The sequence below is a fragment of the Ovis canadensis genome, chromosome 14 (genome assembly GCF_042477335.2).
Source record: "Ovis canadensis isolate MfBH-ARS-UI-01 breed Bighorn chromosome 14, ARS-UI_OviCan_v2, whole genome shotgun sequence".
Taxonomy (NCBI): Eukaryota; Metazoa; Chordata; class Mammalia; order Artiodactyla; family Bovidae; genus Ovis; species Ovis canadensis.
The window spans coordinates 66,363,448-66,383,915 of record NC_091258.1 but is presented as its reverse complement, the minus strand read 5'-3'; the positions used below and the strand labels follow the sequence as shown (position 1 = coordinate 66,383,915).

At 50.8% G+C, this 20,468-nt stretch overlaps 1 protein-coding gene across 1 annotated transcript; it reads right to left on the bottom strand.

Moving 5' to 3' along the window:
• Positions 1-77: 77 nt before the first annotated feature.
• Positions 78-20,159, bottom strand: MEIOSIN (meiosis initiator). Its single transcript, XM_069549211.1, is given in 14 exon segments — positions 78-664; positions 1,258-1,347; positions 2,168-2,409; positions 2,500-2,664; positions 3,592-3,665; positions 4,084-4,239; positions 5,186-5,286; positions 6,137-6,245; positions 7,599-7,616; positions 7,619-7,837; positions 8,855-8,989; positions 10,218-10,329; positions 14,779-14,869; positions 20,004-20,159. Coding segments are annotated over 14 exon segments (1,749 nt in total). The 5' UTR covers positions 20,075-20,159; the 3' UTR covers positions 78-498.
• Positions 20,160-20,468: the final 309 nt, after the last annotated feature.

The following is a 20,468-nucleotide window of genomic DNA, read 5'->3' as shown; positions in this document are numbered from 1 at the left end:
TGGAGGAGCTGTTTGGGGAGGTGTCTGCGGAGAACAGAGCTGAGGAAGAGGGCCCAGAGCAGCTGGCCTTGTCTCTTGCTGGTAACAAAGTTTTATTTCATTGAAAACAATAAATAATCTATAAATAGAATAGGGTAGGAGGAGGAAAGTGAGGTGAGATTGAACAAGGTGGAAAGCATTGGATTCTGGGCTGGGCAGTGGACAGGCAGAGGGAACCTTCACCTCCCTGCATTTCATTCGGGTGGGAGGGGGCTCCTTCCACCCTCTCTGTAGCTTCTCTGATTCCCCCGCCCAGAGTAGATGGGGGCTGTGAGAGGCTTGCCAACCTTGGGGCAGAAGTTCAGACTGCCCCATACAAGGCAAACACAAAGCATCAGGATCAATAAATAATACCACCTGCCAACCTGGGGGGCCTGCACTAGCGGGAGTGAGGCCCAGGAAACCATCACGGGCTCCTGGTTTCAACAACAGCAGGGCCCGAGGGAGGGCGCGGCACCCTCACCCTTGCTGAAACTCCGGAGAGACTGGGTCTGGGGAGCCTCGAGCCTTCTCGGCCAGCAGCTGGTAGAAGGGTTTGGGGGTCTCCCAGTTCTCGTCCTCACTGCTGGAGCTGTCCTGCTTCACGATCCGGTTGTGCTGGCGACTGAACCTGCGTGCCTTGGTGCTGGGGGAGAGGTGGTAGGATGGGTGGGTTTCCTCCGTCCCAGCCCCGGTGCTCTGGGCTCAGTAGTGACCAGGGCCTGGGCTGGGGATGGCCAGGGCTTTATTCGGCTCCACCAGGAAAGCACTAGCTCCTTGGAGACCTGTTAAGATCTGTGCATGCGCTTGTTTTTCCAGAGGGGGGTGCAACTGAAGACTGGGCAGGTGGCAGCAATTTGAAGTTGGTAGAGAAGAGGGGTTTCGGGAGGGATGGGGCGTCTAGACGGGGAGAGGAGGAGGCCAAGCGACAGGGAGTTAAGACTCAGTTTCCTGCTCTGAGAAACTCCCTGAAGCAGAGAGCACAAAGGGAGTTTAGGGCCAAGGGGGTCCAAATCGAGAATTCAGCTATTTGCCCCTCTAAGTTCCAGGCAGGCGTAGAGCACCCCTCTGCTTCTGTCCCCCAGCTCTTCCATAAACTTTGGAGACACCCAGATCTCCCACCTGAGGAGACTCCCACCCTGTTTCCAACATCACGAAGCTCAAGGCTCTGATGATTTTCAGGGGAGCAGGGAGGGCCCTAGCGTCCACCACCCATGCCTCTGGGCAGGGGCTTCTCACCAGTATGGTTTTCGCTCCTGCAGGGTCATTACCCGCCAGAGTTGGGCCAGCTCCTTGGTGGCGGCCGTGGATGCGGTCCCAGGGCAGGCTCTGTGGCAGGAGCGGGGAGGAGGTGAGGAGGTGCCTGCACTCCTGCCTGGCTTGGGCAAGGGGCAACCACACAAGGGGCCCTGGCCCTCCCAGAGCCTTGACTTTCCTATCTGAGAACTCAGATCTTCCCATGTTGCCCGAAAGGCTTCCCTTTTCGTGCCCTCTGGAATGGAGGTGACAGAGGAGGGAGCTGGACTAAAGGGTGGCTGGAGAGGGGCCACCTGGTGTCCCAGGGTCTGCATCTGCAGCTCAGGAGCACCAGCTCTTCCCCACTGAGGCGCGAGGGGCCTCCCCCACCCCTACCCCCGGCTGCAGGCTGGCAATGATTGTTCAGGGTTGGGCGCTTAACAGATCCCATCAAGTTCAGCTCCAAGAACTTCTGCTTGAAACCTTAGAAATGAGGAGCTGTCTTCCCACAGGGTTGCTGGGGTGGGAGACAGGACATGAGCCTGAAGCTCCTAGGTAGGGGTGAGCCCGCTCCCAACCCGGCCCAGCAGGGAGGAACGCGGAGTCCAGAAGGGGGTGAAGATCCAAGAGCATCATGGGAGTCCCAGGACCAGCCATGGCTGAAGGTGGAGCCTCTTTTTTCAGATTATAGTAATTAATTAATTATATTAATCAGTTATATCGATTATATAAGTTAATATTAGCCAATTAATTTCCTTTTTTTCATAAGTCTGAGGCGAGTTTCACTGCCTACAACGCACGGAGCCAGGGGAGGCGGGGGCGAGTGTGTCAGCAGCAGAGGGCGGCCTAGCCCTGGGAGTGGATGGACAGTGAGGCAGGACCCCTGTCAGGGTCGAAGAGGACGCCCACCCACCGGATGTACTGCTTCCGGTTCATCCTGCAGAACATGATGAAGCCGTTGACACACTTCTTCTTCATCTGGGGGGTGCCAGGGGCTTTCTTGCTCTCCTTGGACTTGGAGGGACGCCGGCTGGCCCGGCCCTTCCTGGCCTTCCTCCCGGCCATGGGCAGAGGCGAGACCCGCCGGGTAGGGGTCCACGTGTAGTCCCCATCTTCGCTGGAGGACTGCAGGCCCTCGAAGTCAGCCTGAGTGTCCTGGCGGGGGCACAGAGAGGTGAGGGGGCGTAGGTGAGGGCGGGCAGGAGGCCTGGACTGATCCGGCCGATGGCTGTCCGTCTCCCTCACCTCCTGCTGCCTCCACACCGAGTCTGTGTCCATGTCCTCCGAGCCGGGGCTGGACGGCACCTTGCTGTTTTCACTCAGCGAGAGGTAGCAGTGGTCCAGCGAGACCGAGGACTGACCCAGGTCGTGGGAGTCAGGGGGGTCTTTGGGGACCTCAGGGGGCATGTCCTGGGGTATGAAGGAGAAAGATGGGAGGAGAGGGACAGAGGGGGCCAGTGGTGTCTCTTCATGGCCCCCACTCGCGGCTTTCCTGGGATATCACACGAGCATCGGAAACAGCTCAGGTTCAAAACAGCCTCATCCAGACACCGCCTCAGAAGTTCAAACAAAGGTTCCCCAGTTCCCACAGCGGGTCCGGGAAGAGGTGGACTGGGGGCTTCTGCCTCCTATTCCGGGGCACTCCCTCTCAATTCCCCTGTGAGGGAGCTGGCACAACCTAGGCAAGTTTTAACTCCTCTGAGCGTCAGTTTCATCCATGAGGGTGTCATCACGCATCCCCTGCCAGGCCAGGCCAGTGTTTACAAGAGCTCCACTAAGGCTGTCTATCTTTGTTTCTACTATGAAATCAGCTACTCATTAAAGCAGGGGCCACCTTCCCACACATGGAGGGAGAACCTTTTGGGGACCAGAGCCAGGCTGCGCCTCTTGGCAGTCAGAGGTTGAGCTGCTGGAGCAGACGGTGCTGCGGAAGTCAGCTCTGGGGCCTGGGAGGGAGGGTCTTTTGCACCAAGGATCCCAGGGGTCACCTGCTGTTTTCACTTTCCTCCCTGGTTAAATGGGGTCACAAGAGAGTCTGCCTCATAGAACAGTCCTCAGATTATGTGGGGTCTTTTCTGGGCACCTGGCAGCTTTTAGCTTTTATTCTTTACAGGTGGTTCATTCCAAGAGCCCAGCACAGAGCAGGGCTCCTGGTGGCCAGCAGATAGGTTAGGGCACAGATGGAAGGGTGAGTCTCTGGAAGGACCAGGAGAAGCATGACGGACAGACAGCTGAGTTGAGGGGTGGGGGTGACAGAAAGGTCGAGAAGACGGATGAATGAATCAGCGGGTGGGAAGGATGGACGGGTGTGTGACAGGTATGTGGGCAGACACCTACCTTCTTCTGTGGTTCCTCGAGGATGCAGGCAGAAGGTGAAGGTGCAGAATCTAACAATATTTCCTCAAAGAGAGCTGTCGGGGACAGAGAGGGAGACCAGAAGGGTGGCTGGGACAGAAAAGCCTCTCTCGGGGCACCGGGCTGCTGTCCTGCCATCCCCATAGCTGGAGTGCCCTTCTCTGGCTTTGTGCTTTGGGATCTACTGCCCAAGTCCAAGTCCAGCTCACAGTCCAGCTCCTGTGGGGGACCTCCAGCCTGGGCAGAGTGAGTAGGTCCCTACTATAGGGTCCCAGAGCCTTCCCCACACCAGGCTGGCCTGGAGCAACTCCTCACCAGGCTGTGGGCTCCAGGGATGGGATGGGATTTGTCCTGGGAGGATTCACCCCTGGGTATCCAGTGCTGCCCAGCAAAGGGCTACATACTTGGTGGGCATCACTGCAGGTTTTTTCCTTCTCAGTGAACCAAACCTCAGGTCCAGCCCTGGGTGCTCACCTTGGGTCAGGTATTCATTGCCATCCTCCAAGATCTGTTCAGGCAGCAGTTTCCCTGGGGAGCTGAAGAGGGAGGGGCTGAGCCCTAGGATCTCCTTCAGGGGGTCTGTCTCCATCAGGTTGGTAATCTGGGGAGGCCCCAAGGCCAGTGGGCTCTCTGAAAATGAAATGTCAGGCTTGAGGGTGTGTCAGGCATTGCCCTTTCCCAGAACACAACGGCTGGCTTTGAGGAGATGGTGCCCCACACTGGGGAAAGGTGACTCTGTCAGTTCCTCAGTGTGAGTGCTTAGAAGAGGAAATTAAGAGGCGTGGTGCCTGGATTCATGGTGGTGGTGGTGGTGGTTTAGTCACTAAGTCGTGTCTGGCTCTTTGCGACCCCATGGACTGTAGCCCGCCAGGTTCCTCTGTCCATGGGATTTTCCAGGCAAGAATACTGGAACAGGTTGCCCATTTCCTTCTCAAGGGGAATCTTCTAAACACAGGGATCAAACCCACCTCTCCTGCTTGGCAGGCATGTTCTTTCCCACTGAGCCACCAGGGAAGCCCAGGATTATGTTAGGGATGGCATGCTATGCTAAGTTGCTTAAGTCGTGTCCGACTCTGTGCAACCCCACAGACGGAAGCCCACCAGACTCCCCCGTCACTGGGACCCTCCAGGCAAGAACACTGGAGTGGATTGCCATTTCCTTCTCCAATGCATGAAAGTGAAAAATCAAAGTGAAGTAGCTCAATCGTGTCCGACTCTTAGCAACCCCATGGATTGCAGCCCACCAGGCTCCTCCGTCCATAGGGTTTTGCAGGCAAGAGCACTGGAGTGGGGTGCCTATATATGTGTATGATATTGTGCTAGATCCAACAGACCGATATGAGCTAGCTGGAGCTCTGTGTTAAGAAAGATTCTGAAGCAGTTTCTGGGATCAACAGAAAGTTAGGATTGATTAGCAACATCCGCCATGGCAACCAATGGCTAGGGACAACGAGTAGACATGTGTCCATGTCTAGTGGACATCCATCCCTCTCCCGCTTCCCCGGCCATCCTCAGAAGAAGGTACCAAGAAGGCCCCACACCCGCCTACAAGGGGGAGAGACAGAGCTTCAGTCACCTTGGGGGCTGCCCTCTGCAGTCCAGGCAGGAATCCAAGGGTCAGCATTTGGGGACTCCTTGCCCACCTCCTCGCCAGAATCATAGAACACCAGCTTCTGCCTGCAAGAGGTGGAATTCACAAGGCAGACCTGGAGCCCTGGCTGGAAATACTGTGGCACACAGAGTGAGCCCTTCCCCTCTGGATGTCTCAGTGTTGCCCACTGTGGAGTAAGACGGGGATGGTTCTGTGCCCACCGCTGGGGGAGTGCTGGGGCAGAAACCTTAGTCAGTTGAGGTGCCTGCCCTTAGGGACCTTCAGGGCTTGAGATGAGAGGCCAGCTGTCATCAGAGCTGATGACACAGGGGGCAGAGTTGTGAGAGGGGTTTGAGGAGGAAGAGAGAAGCCGGGCAGGGCAGGACACAGAACCATGCTGAGCTAGAAGGATAGGTAGAGGATGCGTAGTTTCTTTCAGGTGGACGAGGGGAACAGGCTTCCAGGAAGAGGGAACCAAGGATGAGAAGCCCGGTGGGACACGGGTGGGGCTCCTTCCGAAGCAGTGAATATTTAGTGGTAAGGATAAGATTCATGGGGAGGGGCTGGCAAGATGAGCTGGGGCAAGAGAGGGTCTCAAATGCAAATTAGGATATCTGGGCTCTACTCAGTAAGAGGGAGCAGCCTAAAGCCAAAACGCAACATGATCAAGGACTCTTTAAAAAGCCACACAGGTGACTGGTGTTGACAGGCTAGAAGGGTAGGACAGGAGGCCAGGGAGGGGCTGTGGCCCTGGTCAGCACACAGGAAGCAGGGCTTTCCCTTGGGCTCCCAGTGCCTGGTGCAAAGCTAGGCCCTCAGAGGTGGTCACCCCGGATACCAGCAGAGGGTGGAAATTGACCCCATTTCTCCCCAGGTCTTAACCATTCCCCTGGAACACGTCAGCTCCCCAACTCATATCTCCTGAGCTTCCCTTACCTGGGACCAGGCTGGGTCTTGTTGAGAAAATGGATCATCTCGACCCCTTGCTGGGCCTCAAAAGCAGGATAAGACCCCGAATCCTGAGTATCATATTTGACACAGCAGCCTACGGGGGCAAGTTGGGATGGTCACTCCTGTGACGGGGCCAGATGCCAGGGCTCACAGGGACACGGAGAGGTGCCGGGGTCTCCCACAGCCTTCTGCCTCCTCCCAGTCCAGCCAAAACCTCAGGCTGGGGGCGGGGACTCCGAATTAGCTTTGAAAGTGAAGGTGTTAGTAGCTCAGTTGTGTCCAACTCTTTGTGACCCTATGGACTGTAGCCTGCAAGGCTTCTCTGTCTGGAATTCTCCAGGCAGGAATACTGAAGTGGGTTGCCATTCCCTCCTCCAGAGGATCTTCCCAATCCAGGGATCAAACTCTCCTGCATTGCAGGTAGATTCTTTACCATCTGAGCCACAGGGTACCCTGAATCACCCCCAGGTTTCTGGAATCCTACATCTCTATTAGAAGCTCTAAAGAAGATAAAATATTTAAGTGCAATAATGATGATGGAGATGATGGTAGCAAACAAGTGTATAGTACTTACCATGCCAGCAGTTTTAATCATTTTACATACTACTCAGCACCCCTTGGCCAAAGGATATGGTTATTATAATACCCATTTGAAAGTGAAAGTGAAGTCGCTCAGTCGTGTCCGACTCTTTGCGACCCCATGGACTGTAGCCTACCAGACTCCTCCGTCCATGGGATTTTCCAGGCAAGAATACTGGAGTGGGTTGCCATTTCCTTCTCCAGGGGATCTTCCCCACCCAGGGATTGAAACCGGGTCTCCTGCATTGTAGGCAGACGCTTTACTGTCTGAGCCACCAGGGAAGTCCAATACCCATTTACAGTTCAGTAAATGGACGCACTGAGCTCTAAAGAAACTTGTCCAAGGTCACAAGATTAGCAGGCGATCTGGAACACCCACCACTCATGGGTGACCCCAGGAAGTGAGTGTATGGGATCACCGGACAGTCACTAGCACCATGCCCGTGGCCTGGCCCAGAGGATAGGATCTGGGAGGAAGGGCTGAATGGGCAGAGGAAGAGGATGACCCCGAGGCCTTGCCTTCCAGTCGTGCCTGTGTCTGCTAGGGGTGTCACACCTTTGAAGCTGGCTCACAGGAGCATTTGTCTGGCTGCTTCAAGGGAAGGGAGGCTCAGGAGGAGGCCCGGCTCTTGCCCCCAGTTCTGTGAACTGCAGCCCTCACGTGAGGGCTGCACTGAACCTGTCCCTGGCCTTACACCCACAGCCGAGACTGAAGGGAAGAGGAAACTGGGAACAAGGCCAAGAGACGGCACCTCTCTTGTCCATGGTCCAATCCCCAGCTCCTAGGACTGTGTCCAGGACGCTGGGAGGTGCCTGATCAGTGGTGTGTAAATGACTGGCTAAGTCAGTGGAGAGGAAAGAGACCAACTTGAGATGTCACAGTGTTCTCAGCCACATCCAGCAATGTCAGCTGGCGTCTTCCTCCCTTCCTGTCACCTTGAAATGAGGATGCCTCAGCCCTGGGGAGACTGCAGGAGTCCCAGCATCTTGGAGGGGTGGTGGTCCCCACCACATTTCCTCCTTTCTGGTCTGGAGATGGGGTCTCCAGCTTCTCAGGCTTCTCCAGGGCCAGACAGCGACGAGGGTTCTGGGCCCGGGTCTGGCGTTCTGGGAGAGGAGAGAGATGGCATCAGACAGGGCGGGGGGGACTGTCTCCAGAAGGTGGTTGGGGTTGGGGTGGAGACACTCTGCTCTGGTCCCAGTGACCTGCTTCAAAGCTTTGCCTGGCCGGGTCACTCAGTCCTTCTCAGGTAAGCCCAGATCCTCAATTAAAGACCATCTAGTCGGATAGCCCCTTCCTCTGCCCACATGTTAGAATCACTTTGAGAACTCTGAAAAATACTGATGCCCAAGTTCCACCCAGATCACTGAAGCCCAGCGTTCTGGGTGTGAGGCACAGGCAGGGAAAGCATCTCAGTGATTCAGATGTGCAGCCAGGGCTGGAAATCATTGATTAGGTCCAACTCCCTGCTCCAACTTTTTTTAAAGCTAGGTCATGTGGCATGCAGGATCTTAGTTCCTCAACCAGGGATTGAACCAGTGCCCTCTGAATTGAAAGCGGAATCTTAACCTCTGGAACACCAGGGAAGTCCCAAACTCCGTTTTTAAAGACATGGAAAATGGAGCTCAAAACGGGGAAGAGACAGGTAGTGAGTCAGTAGCATGGCTGAGGTGGGACTTGGGACCCTCGCCTCCCACACAGGGGTCCTTCCATCACCCATGCGCCCTGCTGCCCTGGCCTAGGGATGGATGACAGGACAGAGGGATGATCAATGCTGACAGCAGATTCCATTCGCTGGGCACTGGCCACACGCCCCGCCACTTAAGCACTGCTGAGAGGTGTGCACATGGGCTCCTAATCCTGAGGCCCACCCTGTGGCAGGCACTCCAATATCCAGACCAGGAAACGGAGGCTCAGAGGATGAGAGTGACCCTCCCACCCCGACTCCAGGCCTCAGCGCTAGGAAGAGGAGGGCACCAGGAGTTGAACTGAGGCACGTCTGAATCTAGAGCCTGGTCCAGGCTCAGGACTGCTGACTCGGCCTCCCTGGAGTGGTGACGACCCTGGGGAAGGAGCCCCATTCCTGTGGGACTCCTGCTACCTGTTCTACTGCAGACTTGTACCTGATGCTCGGGTAGGCTTTTTCTTCCGAGGTTTCCGGCATGCTCCCCAAAGACGGGACTTCTGAGAGTGTGGGGAGCTGGATGGGGTGGAGAGTCTCTGCTTTGCAGGACCTGCGGCAGGGTTCCAACCCAGCCCTGCAGAGGATGGAGAAGGAGGCAGGTCAGACAGCCTCACCTTCGTTCAGCCTGAGTCCTGCCTCTGGACAATGCTTCCCACTGGATAGGGGGAGGGAGGCTGCTGCAGTCTCCAGACAGACTTTGTGAAAGTGGAAACTGAGGTCCCGGGAGGAGATGGGACTTGTCTGAGGTTCCACAGCCAGGTGGCAGAAGTACAGGTGAAAACTCAGGTATCTGCAGGTCCATTCTGGGCCTCGGCCCAGACAGAAGACTGACTCAGTGCTTCCCAAATGCTTACCTATCTTCCCCTCCCAAACCAACTCCTCTTCCTACCTCCTCAAGATGGTGGGTGGCCCGCGGCCTCTCCCCCAGGCCTCGCAATTCTTCCTCGTGAACATCTCCCAAATTGACCCTCTTCAGCCCACACTCTCAGCCATGGTGCTGCATTTGCTTGCGGTCTCCTTCCCCTCCTAGAAGTGTCTCCGCTGGTCTCCCTGACTCGTTTCTTACTTAACGACCCCCACACTAGATGTCAGGGACCTCTTCCTAAACAGCCACTCTGACGGTGGTTTTCCTCTGGCTTACAGTCCTTCAGTCGTTTTCATCCTCTCTATCTCCCTCCCGAGCCAGGCTCTCGAGGCCCTTCAGAATCTCACCTCTGCCTCACCTTCTACCCTTCTTGCCAGGGTATTTCTCATACCAGTAACAACACCACCCAGCACATACAATGTGGGACGACTGGCATGTTCCAGGCACTGTGTGACAACACTCCTTGCGTGTATTAACTCATTAAATTCTCACAACAAACATTAAGGAAGTACTCGTACTGGTCCATTTTGCAGATGAGGGAACTGAGGCACAGAGCAGTTTAGGTCATGAGACACATATGTCTGAGTCTGGACCTGGCTCTGGAGTCTGTGCACATCATCTGGGTGCTGCACGGCCCCTCCAGTCACACCCGATGGCTCACCTGTCCCCAGACTTTCCATTTGTGTCTTCTTGTGCCTGTGGGCTCCTGCTCACATTGTTTCTTGTTTGCCTGGCATGGTGCCCCCCTGTCCTTGAAGGCCCGCTCTAAAGGCCCTCCCTCCACAGGCTTCCCAAGACACACTCCTCTGGGGTCACAGCATCTTGGACTCACTCCAGGATGTGAGATCCGGGGAGGATGGGAACCATTTAGGTCACTTCAGTGTCCCCTACAGCCTGGATATAGCAGCCACTGGGAACGTCGGCTGAGCTTACTTACCCCTGAGCCCGCCATGCCCATGGTTGGTGTGGAGTTGGAGCAAGGCCTTGGTCACATTGATGCTGCTCTGTAGGTAGTGAATGTACTGCAGGACATGCAAGAGAACCTCCTTCTGCTCCCAAAAGAAAGACGGGGTTGAGCAGGCACTCAAGATCACGTGAGGCTGCTGGGGACCAGGGACAGTCAGGCTCCAGGACCCCTGGGGCCCCATCCCAGCAGTCCACCCACCATGGGCAGAGAGGTTCCTGTTGTGCCCTTCAGTCCTCACTGTGGCCCAGGGAGCCAACGGTTACAGCTCTGAAGATAGGCCCAGAGCGCTGAAGGGATCGCTGGGTTACAGAGAAGGCGTGGCCGAGCTGGGGTGTGAAGCCAGGCCTGCCTGCCTCCCAGTGTGGTTTTGGGGGCACACGCTGCTGGGCTTCCTGCCCCTGGCCCTTAGGCATGTGCACAGTCCCCCTCTCCTCCCTGGCTTCTTTCTTTGAGCCTCGGCACAGCATTCCCCGCCTTCCAGAAGCTTTCCTGACCTCCTGACCCCACACCTAGGCTGTTCAGATGTCCCTCCTCAGCACTCCTGTGACACCCTGGGCCTGTTTCCACCAAGGCACTTGCCACACTGTTTTATAGTTATCCATTGATGTGTCATTCTCTCCCATTGACCTTGAACCCGTTGAGAGTAAGAGAATGTAGCTGATGGATTTCTGGATCCTGAGCACACAGAACGGAGAAGTGATGGAGCCAGTTACCACTGAAGGAATGACTCTTTCCCCATAGCACCAGCAGGCATCCCCCATCCAGCCACTAAGTCGAGGCTGAGTTGACACTGGAGATACTAAGCTAAAAAAGATACCAACCAGTAAGCCACAAGGAGGGTGAACTACACAAACTTTTTTTTTGCCTTCACAGAACTTACAATATAGGGAGGGCAGCAGACCTTAATAAACTCATAATTCACATAAAATTATTGACTGTGTGGTAAGCATTAGGAATAAAAGAGCATGATGCAATTAGGCTTGGGTGTCCAAAAAGGCCTCTCTCAAGTGGCAGCATTGAAACTGAATAGTGGGGAATTCCCTGGCGGTCCAGTGGTTAAAACTCGGTGCTTCCAGGGCAGGGGGCTCAAGTTCAATCCCTGGTTGGGGAACTAAGATTCTGTAGGTCGTGCAGTGTGGCCAAAAAATTAAAAATATTGAAATTAAAAAAAAATAAACTGAAGAGTGTAAGGAGTTAGCCTGGTAAGGAGGTGAGGAAAGAATACCTATAACTTTTTTTTTGGATTGAAATAGATCCCTAGAATAACAACAAAACTGTCAGCAGGAATCTTCCAAACCCCACATCAGGAAACATGGTCTCGGGAGTGGGGGATAAATTGAGAGACTGGGATTGACATATACACACTGCTATATATAAAATAGATAACTAACAAGGGAACGTGGCACCAGGAACTCTGCTTAATACTCTGTAATGACCTATACGGGAAAAGAACCTAAAAAAGAGTGGATATATGTATATGTATGACTGATTCACTTTGCTATACAGCAGAAACCAACATAACACTGTAAATCAACTATACTCCAATAAAAATTAATTTAAAAAGAGGAAGCATGGTCTCAAGAGCGACATACGTGAAACTTTTCCATAAAATGTAATACGGATAGTCACTAAATATGTTTAATCTGATCCATGGGAAAAAAAATAGTCACTCAGTAGTGTCTGACTCTTTTCAAGTCCGTGGACTGTAGCCCACCAGGCTCCTTTGCCCATGGAATTCTCCAGGCAAGAATATTGGAGTGGGGAGCCATTTCGTTCTCTAGGGAATCTTCCTGACCAAGGGATTGAACACAGATCTCTTGCACTGCAGGTGGATTCTTTACCGTCTGAGCCACCAGGGAACCTGATACACAGAGGGAGCTATAATTTACTTAAGGATTAATGGCTATTGATGCCCAGGTGGCTCAGTGGGTAAAGAATCAGCAGGTAAAGAATCCACCTGCCAATGCGGGTTCAATCCCTGGATCAGGAAGATTCCCTGGAGAAGGAAATGGCAACCCACTCCAGTATTCTTGCCTGAGGGAAATCCCAGGGACAGAGGAGCTTGGCAGGCTATAGTCCATGGGCTCGAAAAGAGTCAGACACTGCTTAGCAACCAAGCACGCACACCACACAATGTGTGGCCACACCGCACACAGCCCAAAGACTATTAGCTTAGGTCCTGGCTCCAACCTGCCACTTACTGGCTGTGCACTGGGAGCAGGTCATTTTACCTCCTTAGAGCCTCAGTTTTTTCATCTGTGCAATGGGCACAAGGGTATTCATTCAGGCTCAGAGGAGTATCATTAGGATGAAATAAATTTGAGTGTGTGAAATTGCCCAGCATACAGCCTGATACATTCGTTGACCAATAAATGCTTAGTTGATGACTGAGACTGAGGACTGACTGGGATGAAGGTCATATGTAAAGCAGGAGGCCCAGGACTTAATTTAAGAGAGGAAGGTCCGTCTAGTCAAGGCTATGGTTTTTCCTGTGGTCATGTATGGATGTGAGAGTTGGACTGTGAAGAAGGCTGAGCGCCGAAGAATTGATGCTTTTGAACTGTGGTGTTGGAGAAGACTCTTGAGAGTCCCTTGGACTGCAAGGAGATCCAACCAGTTTATTCTGAAGGAGATCAGCCCTGGGATTTCTTTGGAAGGAATGATGCTAAAGCTGAAACTCTAGTACTTTGGCCACCTCATGCGAAAGATGCTGGGAGGGATTGGGGGCAGGAGGAGAAGGGGACAACAGAGGATGAGATGGCTGGATGGCATCACTGACTCGATGGCCGTTGAGTCTGAGTGAACTCCGGGAGTTGGTGATGGACAGGGAGGCCTGGCGTGCTGCGATTCATGGGGTCGCAAAGAGTCGGACACAACTGAGCGACTGAACTGAACTGAACTGAACTGAAAACGGGAAAGGAGTGGGATCCTTAAGACAGCTGAGGGAACTCCCTGGTGGTCCCGTGGTTAGGACTTTGTGCTTTCACTGCTGAGGGCCCAGATTCAGTCCCTAGATAGGGAACTAAGATCTGGAAAGCTGCACTGCAGCCACGAAAAGAGAGGGGACAGTGGACTGAGACCTGGAGAGGATTCTACCATGGGGATATGGTCCTCTGCTCATGATGAAATGCTGCTGCCTGTGCCCTGACTTGACTGTCATTCCTCCAGTGCATGGATTTTCTCAGCCATCTCCACCCTCCCTGCCAAGAACTATAAGAGCCCATGCACACCAAATTCTCCAGTGGGCAAGAGGGCAAAATTTCTCAGCTAATTTTGAGCACTGTGGTGGTCTGTATAGTGCCTCCCCCAAAGGTGTCCATGGCCTGGTCCCCGGAACATGTGCATGTGTTGCCTTATATGACAAAGGGGCCTTTGCAGATGTGATTAAGGATCTTGAGATAGGGAGATGATTCTTGATTCTGGCTTATCTGAGTGTGCCCAATGCAATCACAAGCATCCTTATAAGCGGGAGGCAGGAGGGCCAAAGGCAGAGAGAGCAAACTGCTGACCAAAGCAGAGATAGAGGTGAGACCAGAAGCTGTTATGCTTCTAGCTTTGAAAAGGCCATGAACCAAAAACCATACGTTGCCTCTAGAAACTGACAAGGCTTCCTCAGTGTCTCAGGGGTAAAGAACTTGCCTGCAATGCAAGAGACTCAGGAGACTTGGGTTCGATCCCTGGGTCAGGAAGATCCCCTGGAGGAGGGCATGGCAACCCACTCCAATATTCTTGCCTGGAGAATCCCATGGACAGAGGAGCCTGGCGGGTTACAGTCCATGGGGTTGTAAAGAGTCAGACACGACTGAAGTGACTGAGCTCGCACATGTGCAGAAATTGGCAAAGGGGGAGGAAACAGATGCTCTCCTGGAACCTCTGAGAAGAACCAAATTCGGAAATCATCCCAATGAAGTCACAAAAGAAGGCTGTCAGAAAGGGAACTGACATTTGTTCAGGCCCTGTAACGGCTATCGGGTCTTTTTGGTCTCACAATATCTCTGAGTTGGAGTAGTTATTTTTCCTTGATTTATAGCCAAGAAATCTGAGGCTTGAAAGGCTGATAATCTGAGTGAGCTGCCCAGAGTTCTGCAGGTGTGGAGCTGGAGGGCTCAGATCCAGACTGTCTTGACTCCCAGGGAGATGACCTTGACCTGGTGCCTTGCCTATTTTTTTCCTCTGTCAATTCCTCCTGCCTTCTTTTTTTTCTTTTGTCACCATGCCACATGGCATGTGGGATCTTCCCTAACCAGGGATCAACCTGTGCCCCCTGCATTGGGAATTCAGATTCTCAACCACTGGATCACCAGAGAGGTCCCTCCCCCTGCCTCCTTTGCAGGAAAGAGTTCCTCAGACTTCTGGTCATGGGATCACAGACTCCCAGAAATTCCCACTCAGAGCAGGACTCTTGCCATCTCAGTGCTGTCACTGGGTTTGTGTGTCTGTCTAGATTTCTCAGGACAAGGGAGGTCAGCCCAATTGCTGAAATGTTCAGATCTGCCTCCCAAATTCACCTCCTCTCCTTCAGCCCCTTTACCTTGGTGAGCTTCTTGGTACCAGTCTTCAGGGTCACTGGCAGCATCAATGCCAGCTCTTGCAGTTTGCTGGTGTGGTTTTTCCTCTGCTTCCTGTTTTGGGACAAGAGCCAGTTTTGGTTAGGACATCCCAAATGGAATTTGGTATCTGACACCACCCCCCAATCCACCTGTTTCAGTGTTCCCCATCTCAGAGAAGCTTAGTTCCCTGACCAGGGATTGAACCCATGCCTCTTTCAGTGGAAGCATAGAGTCTTAGCCAGTGGACCCCCAGGGAACTCCCAGTCACCAAATTTTGCCCATTCCTCCTCCAATCCCCTCTCTCCATCCCCTCACCTCCACTCTAGTCCGTGTGTTGACATCCTCATAGTTCTCCCAGCCTCCCATCTGGCCTCCTCCAAACCATACTCTTTCTGAGAGTCAGGGTGATCATCCTTTCTTTTTTTTAATATTTATTTTTCAACACCGGGTCTTCGTGGCAGCACGTGGGATCTTTAATCTCTCGTTGAGGCACTTGGGATCTAGTTCCCTAACCAAGGATGGAACCTGGGCCCCTGGCATTGGGACCACAGAATTTTAGCTACTGGACCACCAGGGAAGTCCCTGGAGTGATCTTTCTGAAACACAAAAATGTCTATGGTTTTCTCATCTGTGCAAAATGAATGAGGATATTCTTTCAAGGCGCAGAGGGTTATCCGTAGGACTGAATACCTTAGTTACCTAAGAAGTACTTCAAACCTCTCAATGCCATTACATTATTAAGAATCAAGTCCTTGATTTTATTAAAAATCAAACCCTTAACATGGCTTATAATGCCCGCCCCTCCCCCCACAGCTTGGCCCACCTGATCATTCTGGTCTCATCTCTTACTTCCTTTCGTTCTCTCCCATCAACAGCCCCCAACTCCACAGGACAGGTGAGGTACCTCTGCTAAGAGGCCCCTGACCCTGAGCTCATGCATTTCTCTGATCCCTGCACTAGGCTGAGAGCTGAGTCGGGGGCACCTAGAACAAGGTCTGGCACATTGCGGGAACTCACTGCCTATTTGCTAAATGAACAGATAAATAAGGGCATGAAAGAAGTTAACTCCTGAGCAGATGCAGAACTTTCAGGATATAATCCCTGAATCCATAATTCATAATATATCCATGTACACACACCTGTACCTCTTTCTCCTGACAGATGGGGACACAAAGATGTTAGCGTCTCTCTCCCAAATTACGCACTTCTGGCACTACTCCTGCTACTTGCTTGGGAAAGCCCGAACACCTCGTCTCCACCAATCCTTATCTCATCTTCCTTCAGGGCCTAGTTCAATTGCCATCCACCCCAGGAAGCCTCCTGTCTTTCTCCCTGACTGAAAGCAGGATCAAGCCAAACATACTCCAATTGATTACATATGTATTTCTGATTCCTACTCAGACCCACAAACTAATACCCCCTCTTTTATTTTTGGCTGTGCTGTGTGGCATGCAGGATCTTAGTTCCCTGACCAGGGATCAAACCCTTGCCCCTGCATTAGGAGCGAAGAGTCTTAACCACTGGACTGCCAGGGAAGTCCCTCGATACCTCCTCTTTGCCAGGTCCTGTGCTGGACACTGTGGAAAGGGAGAGAAATCGATTCGCTGTCCTCAAGGACATGAGGGACCAGTGTGGGAGGCACTCTTATCTCCCCAACCAAACTCTGAAGTTGAAAGAATCATTCTTACTCATTCATTCAGCAATTGCTTATTGAGCCCTTACTGTGTGCCAGGGAATGTGATTGGTGACAGGGATAAAAATCTATAAAACAATAACTTTCTAGAGCCCACAGTACAGCCAGGTATCCATCTATCAAATTGTTCCACAAACAACATAAAATGGCAACTAGAAGCAAAACCAGCTATATAATTTGCTGAGGATAAGAAGATTTTCCTCGTGGTCCAGTGGCTAAGACTCCAACCTTCCAATGCAGGGGGCTTCATTTCCATCCCTCGTCAGGGAACCCAGATCCCACATGCCCCAATTAAAAAGATTCTGGGTGCTGCAACAAAGATCAAAGATCCCGCACACTGCAACTAAGACCCGGCGCAGACAAATTATATATAAATATATAAATAATACATATAAACATCTATATGTTTAATACATATAAATATATATATTTATATATGAATAATACATATAAATATGTATTTTTTATTTGGAGGGAGAATAAGGGTAACTAGGAATTGCAAAATCTTGGTCTGTCCTGGGCAACAGTCCTGAATAGGTGTGACCCAGGGCTGTGCTCACAGAGGCCTCTGGGAATCAGGCACTCCCTCCCAAGGGGGCTTCTTTCCTTGCTGGATGGTTCTGGTTTCAGACAAGTCTTCCTCACAGTCTCTATGATTTTCATTCACTAATCCCAGCTCTGCCCTCTGATTCTGTGGGGAACAGGTCAGTTCCAGCCACACAGGTCTTTTTCTGTTTCTACCAACTGCCAAGTTTATTTCTGCCTTCAGGGCCTTTCCCATCCCCACCACCTGGAATGTTTCTTTGCCCTGATTTTTCACATGGCTGATTTCTTGCCATTCAGCCTTTAGCTTAAATGTAACAACCCCAGAAAGGCCTTTCCTGACTACCTGATCTAAACAGGCACATTCTTTGTCACATGCTCACATCATTCATCGGCATCCAAACTCTTTCTTTCTCTCTTTTTCCCTTTTTTCTTTCCTTTCCTTCTTTCTCCCTTATAAATATAAACACAAGAGCAGGGATTTTTGTCCCTTTTATTTATTGCTATATCCTGAACTGACTTCTCCATTAGGCACAGGTAAGCACAGTGCCTAAGGCTGGTGATAATTTTAGGGGCTCATGAAGTGTTTTCTTTTGAAATCAGAAGAGAAAAAAATTAATATAATTCAACTTGGATTACATTCATCTTTATACCAATGCTGTCATAAATGACAGCTTTTAATGTGTTTTTAATGAAAGAATGAGCCTAAGAAAGCAAAATTGCCTACGACCCACAAAAGTCATATATGGCTTTGGCTATATTCCTAACTCCTAGAATAATACCTGGCTCTTAGTAGGTGCTCAACAAAAAATTGTGTTGAATTAAAGAATGCTATTCTGTCTTATGACTGCCTTTCAGTCTTTGAAGTGGCAAATCACTCTAATTCTTGGGTTTCCTTTTCCCTGAGCTAATCAGCCTAAACACTCACTATTCCTTTATTTTACAGGAGCTGGAAGGAGCTTTAATTTTTTTTTCTTCCCCTCCCCCCCTGGAAGGAGCTTTAATCAAGAGCCAGTCCAGGGGACTTCCCTGGTGGTAAAGACTTTAACTTCCAGAGCAGGAGATGCAGGTTCAATCCCTAGTCAGGGAGCAAAGATCCCACATGTCTTGTGGCCAAAAAACCAAACGTAAAACAGAAACAGTATTGTAAAAAATTCAATAAAGACTTTAAGTGATCCACATCAAAAAAATCTTAAAAAAAAAAAGCCAGTCCAAATTTCTCATATCAGCTATGTGAAATCCAAGGCCCTAACTCTAATTTGCTTAAAATGTGCAAGAATTTAAGAGCCACCTCAAAATGAGGGAAAGCAAGGGGCAGTCCCAAGAAGCAGTATAACAGTTGGTTATTATAAACTTCAGCTTTTGAAGCAAACAGATCTGGTTGAAATTCCAGCTCTGCCACTTGCTGTGTGATTTTGGACAAGTGCTTTCATCTCTCCAATCCTGTTTATAATTCATTTATAAAATGGAGCTGGCTGGAAAGTGTGATCTTGTCCAGGTGTTTAGCACCAAGGGCGTGCTCATGAAAGGTTTGTTCAAGATAGAAGGTAGACAGTCATTTGTTGGAACGATTTAGGTATAAGGGATGTTGGAGAATAGGGTGGAGGTATTGTATTGGATGACTATGGTTGATAAAACTGTCATTTTTGGTTGACCAACATCCAATCCCCGTTTTCTGGTAATAATTTCCTTTGGGTTACGATCCCTCCCCCACTCTCAGTCCATGTGGTTCACAGAGTTTGAACCCAACCTCCCCTTCCACTCTTGGCTCTGATGTTGTCTGGGTTGGCTCACCATTTGTGAGGGCAAGAGACCTTTCAGTCACTCCAGGTCCACATCCTGCCAACCTGACAAGTCTGGCATAGATTCTCTTTCCAGGATCCATTGACTCTGATTAGCTAAGTCTGGGTTACTACCCAAATCCTGAACCAATTACTTGACTTCTCCCTTCCATTAGGGAGCACTGAAACAAAGTCTAATCAAGAAGTCAAGGGATTGGTTGAGGATTTGGGTAGTAACACAGGCTTCACCAATCAGAGTCAATGGATCCTGGGGAGAAAATCTCTGCCAGACTTGTCAGGCTGGCAGAACATGGACCTGGAGGGGCTTAGGAGCCATCTTGCCCACACAAATGGAGAGCCAACCCAGACAACAGCAGAGCCAAGACAGGCAGATTTCTGGCCATATAATTTAACCCCTCACTTGGAACCAGCCTAGCCTGATGCCCCAGAATTTTTTGTTTAAAGGATCCAATAAATCCCCATTTATGCCTTAGCCAGTTTTAGCTAAGTTTCTGTTAATTGCAATTGAGTCTTTATTAATACAATGACTCCACATCTAAAAAGCGAGGAAAGAGAATGCACTGTTGGTGACCTCTGGAATTCCAGGAAGAATAGGCAAGCAGGAGAGAAATTCTTCATTGTCTTCATGTGCTCCTTCTGAGCACAGTTCCTAAGCAGAGAACCTAAATAGAGCGGATGCTGATTTTTGGAGTTAATAAATGAAGAGACAGGTAGATGAAAAGTCACTGGGGAAGAAAATAAGGGATAAGATGAATTTTGGCTCTCTTCTTTATCCAGATGTTGGAGGAAGGGAGAAATCTGATCCAACCCTAATCTGCTGGGAAAACCTCTCTGTTAGATTCCTGACACTTGGTAGGGGCTTGATGGCAAAACAAATATGTAAATAAAAGAAAGGAAGGAAGGGCATTTTTAAAAAATCAGAATGTCAAAACCTGCAAGGGCTTAGAGAGGATCTTTGCCAACTACTTCAGAGTTCTCTCATCTTGAAATGGCAGTAATATTTGTACCTACTTCCTCCTGGAGTTGTTGTCAGGATTAACGAGTATACAAACAAAAAGCTTAGCAAAAAGTCTGGCAAACTAATAAATGCTCAGTAAACACTATTGTTATTATCATTCTACCAGAGTGGCGAGAGCTGCAAGGGAGGTGGGCCAGGAGGAGCCCTTACCTGTCACTGGGACTCAGGGAGTTGGTTCTGGGCTGTTCAGGAGAACACACATGTTTGCTGGAATCCCACATCTGCAAAGAGGGGAAAAGAAAGAATTATTAGTGACCTCTGGGATTCCAAGAAGAATGCACAGTATGACAGGCAGCCTCATTTCCCTCCATGGTGCTCCTCTGAGCACTCAAGAGATCCCCAAAAAAGTCCTGAGTCCCCATAAACACAGGCCAATAGAACAAATGAAAATGTCCAAAGTCTAAACTGAAGTCCATGAATCTCAAATTGGAAGTTTGGGCTTGTAAATCATGATCCAGACCTAAAACGAAAAGCAGCAGATTTCCAAACTTTGATTCAGAGCTTTAGTCTTAATAATGAGATGTCAGACTCTGTGGTGGAGAGCGGACCTGAAAACTGTGGCTTAAGATATTTAAACTATGATATTAAGACAGCAACCGTATGATTTTAAACGTC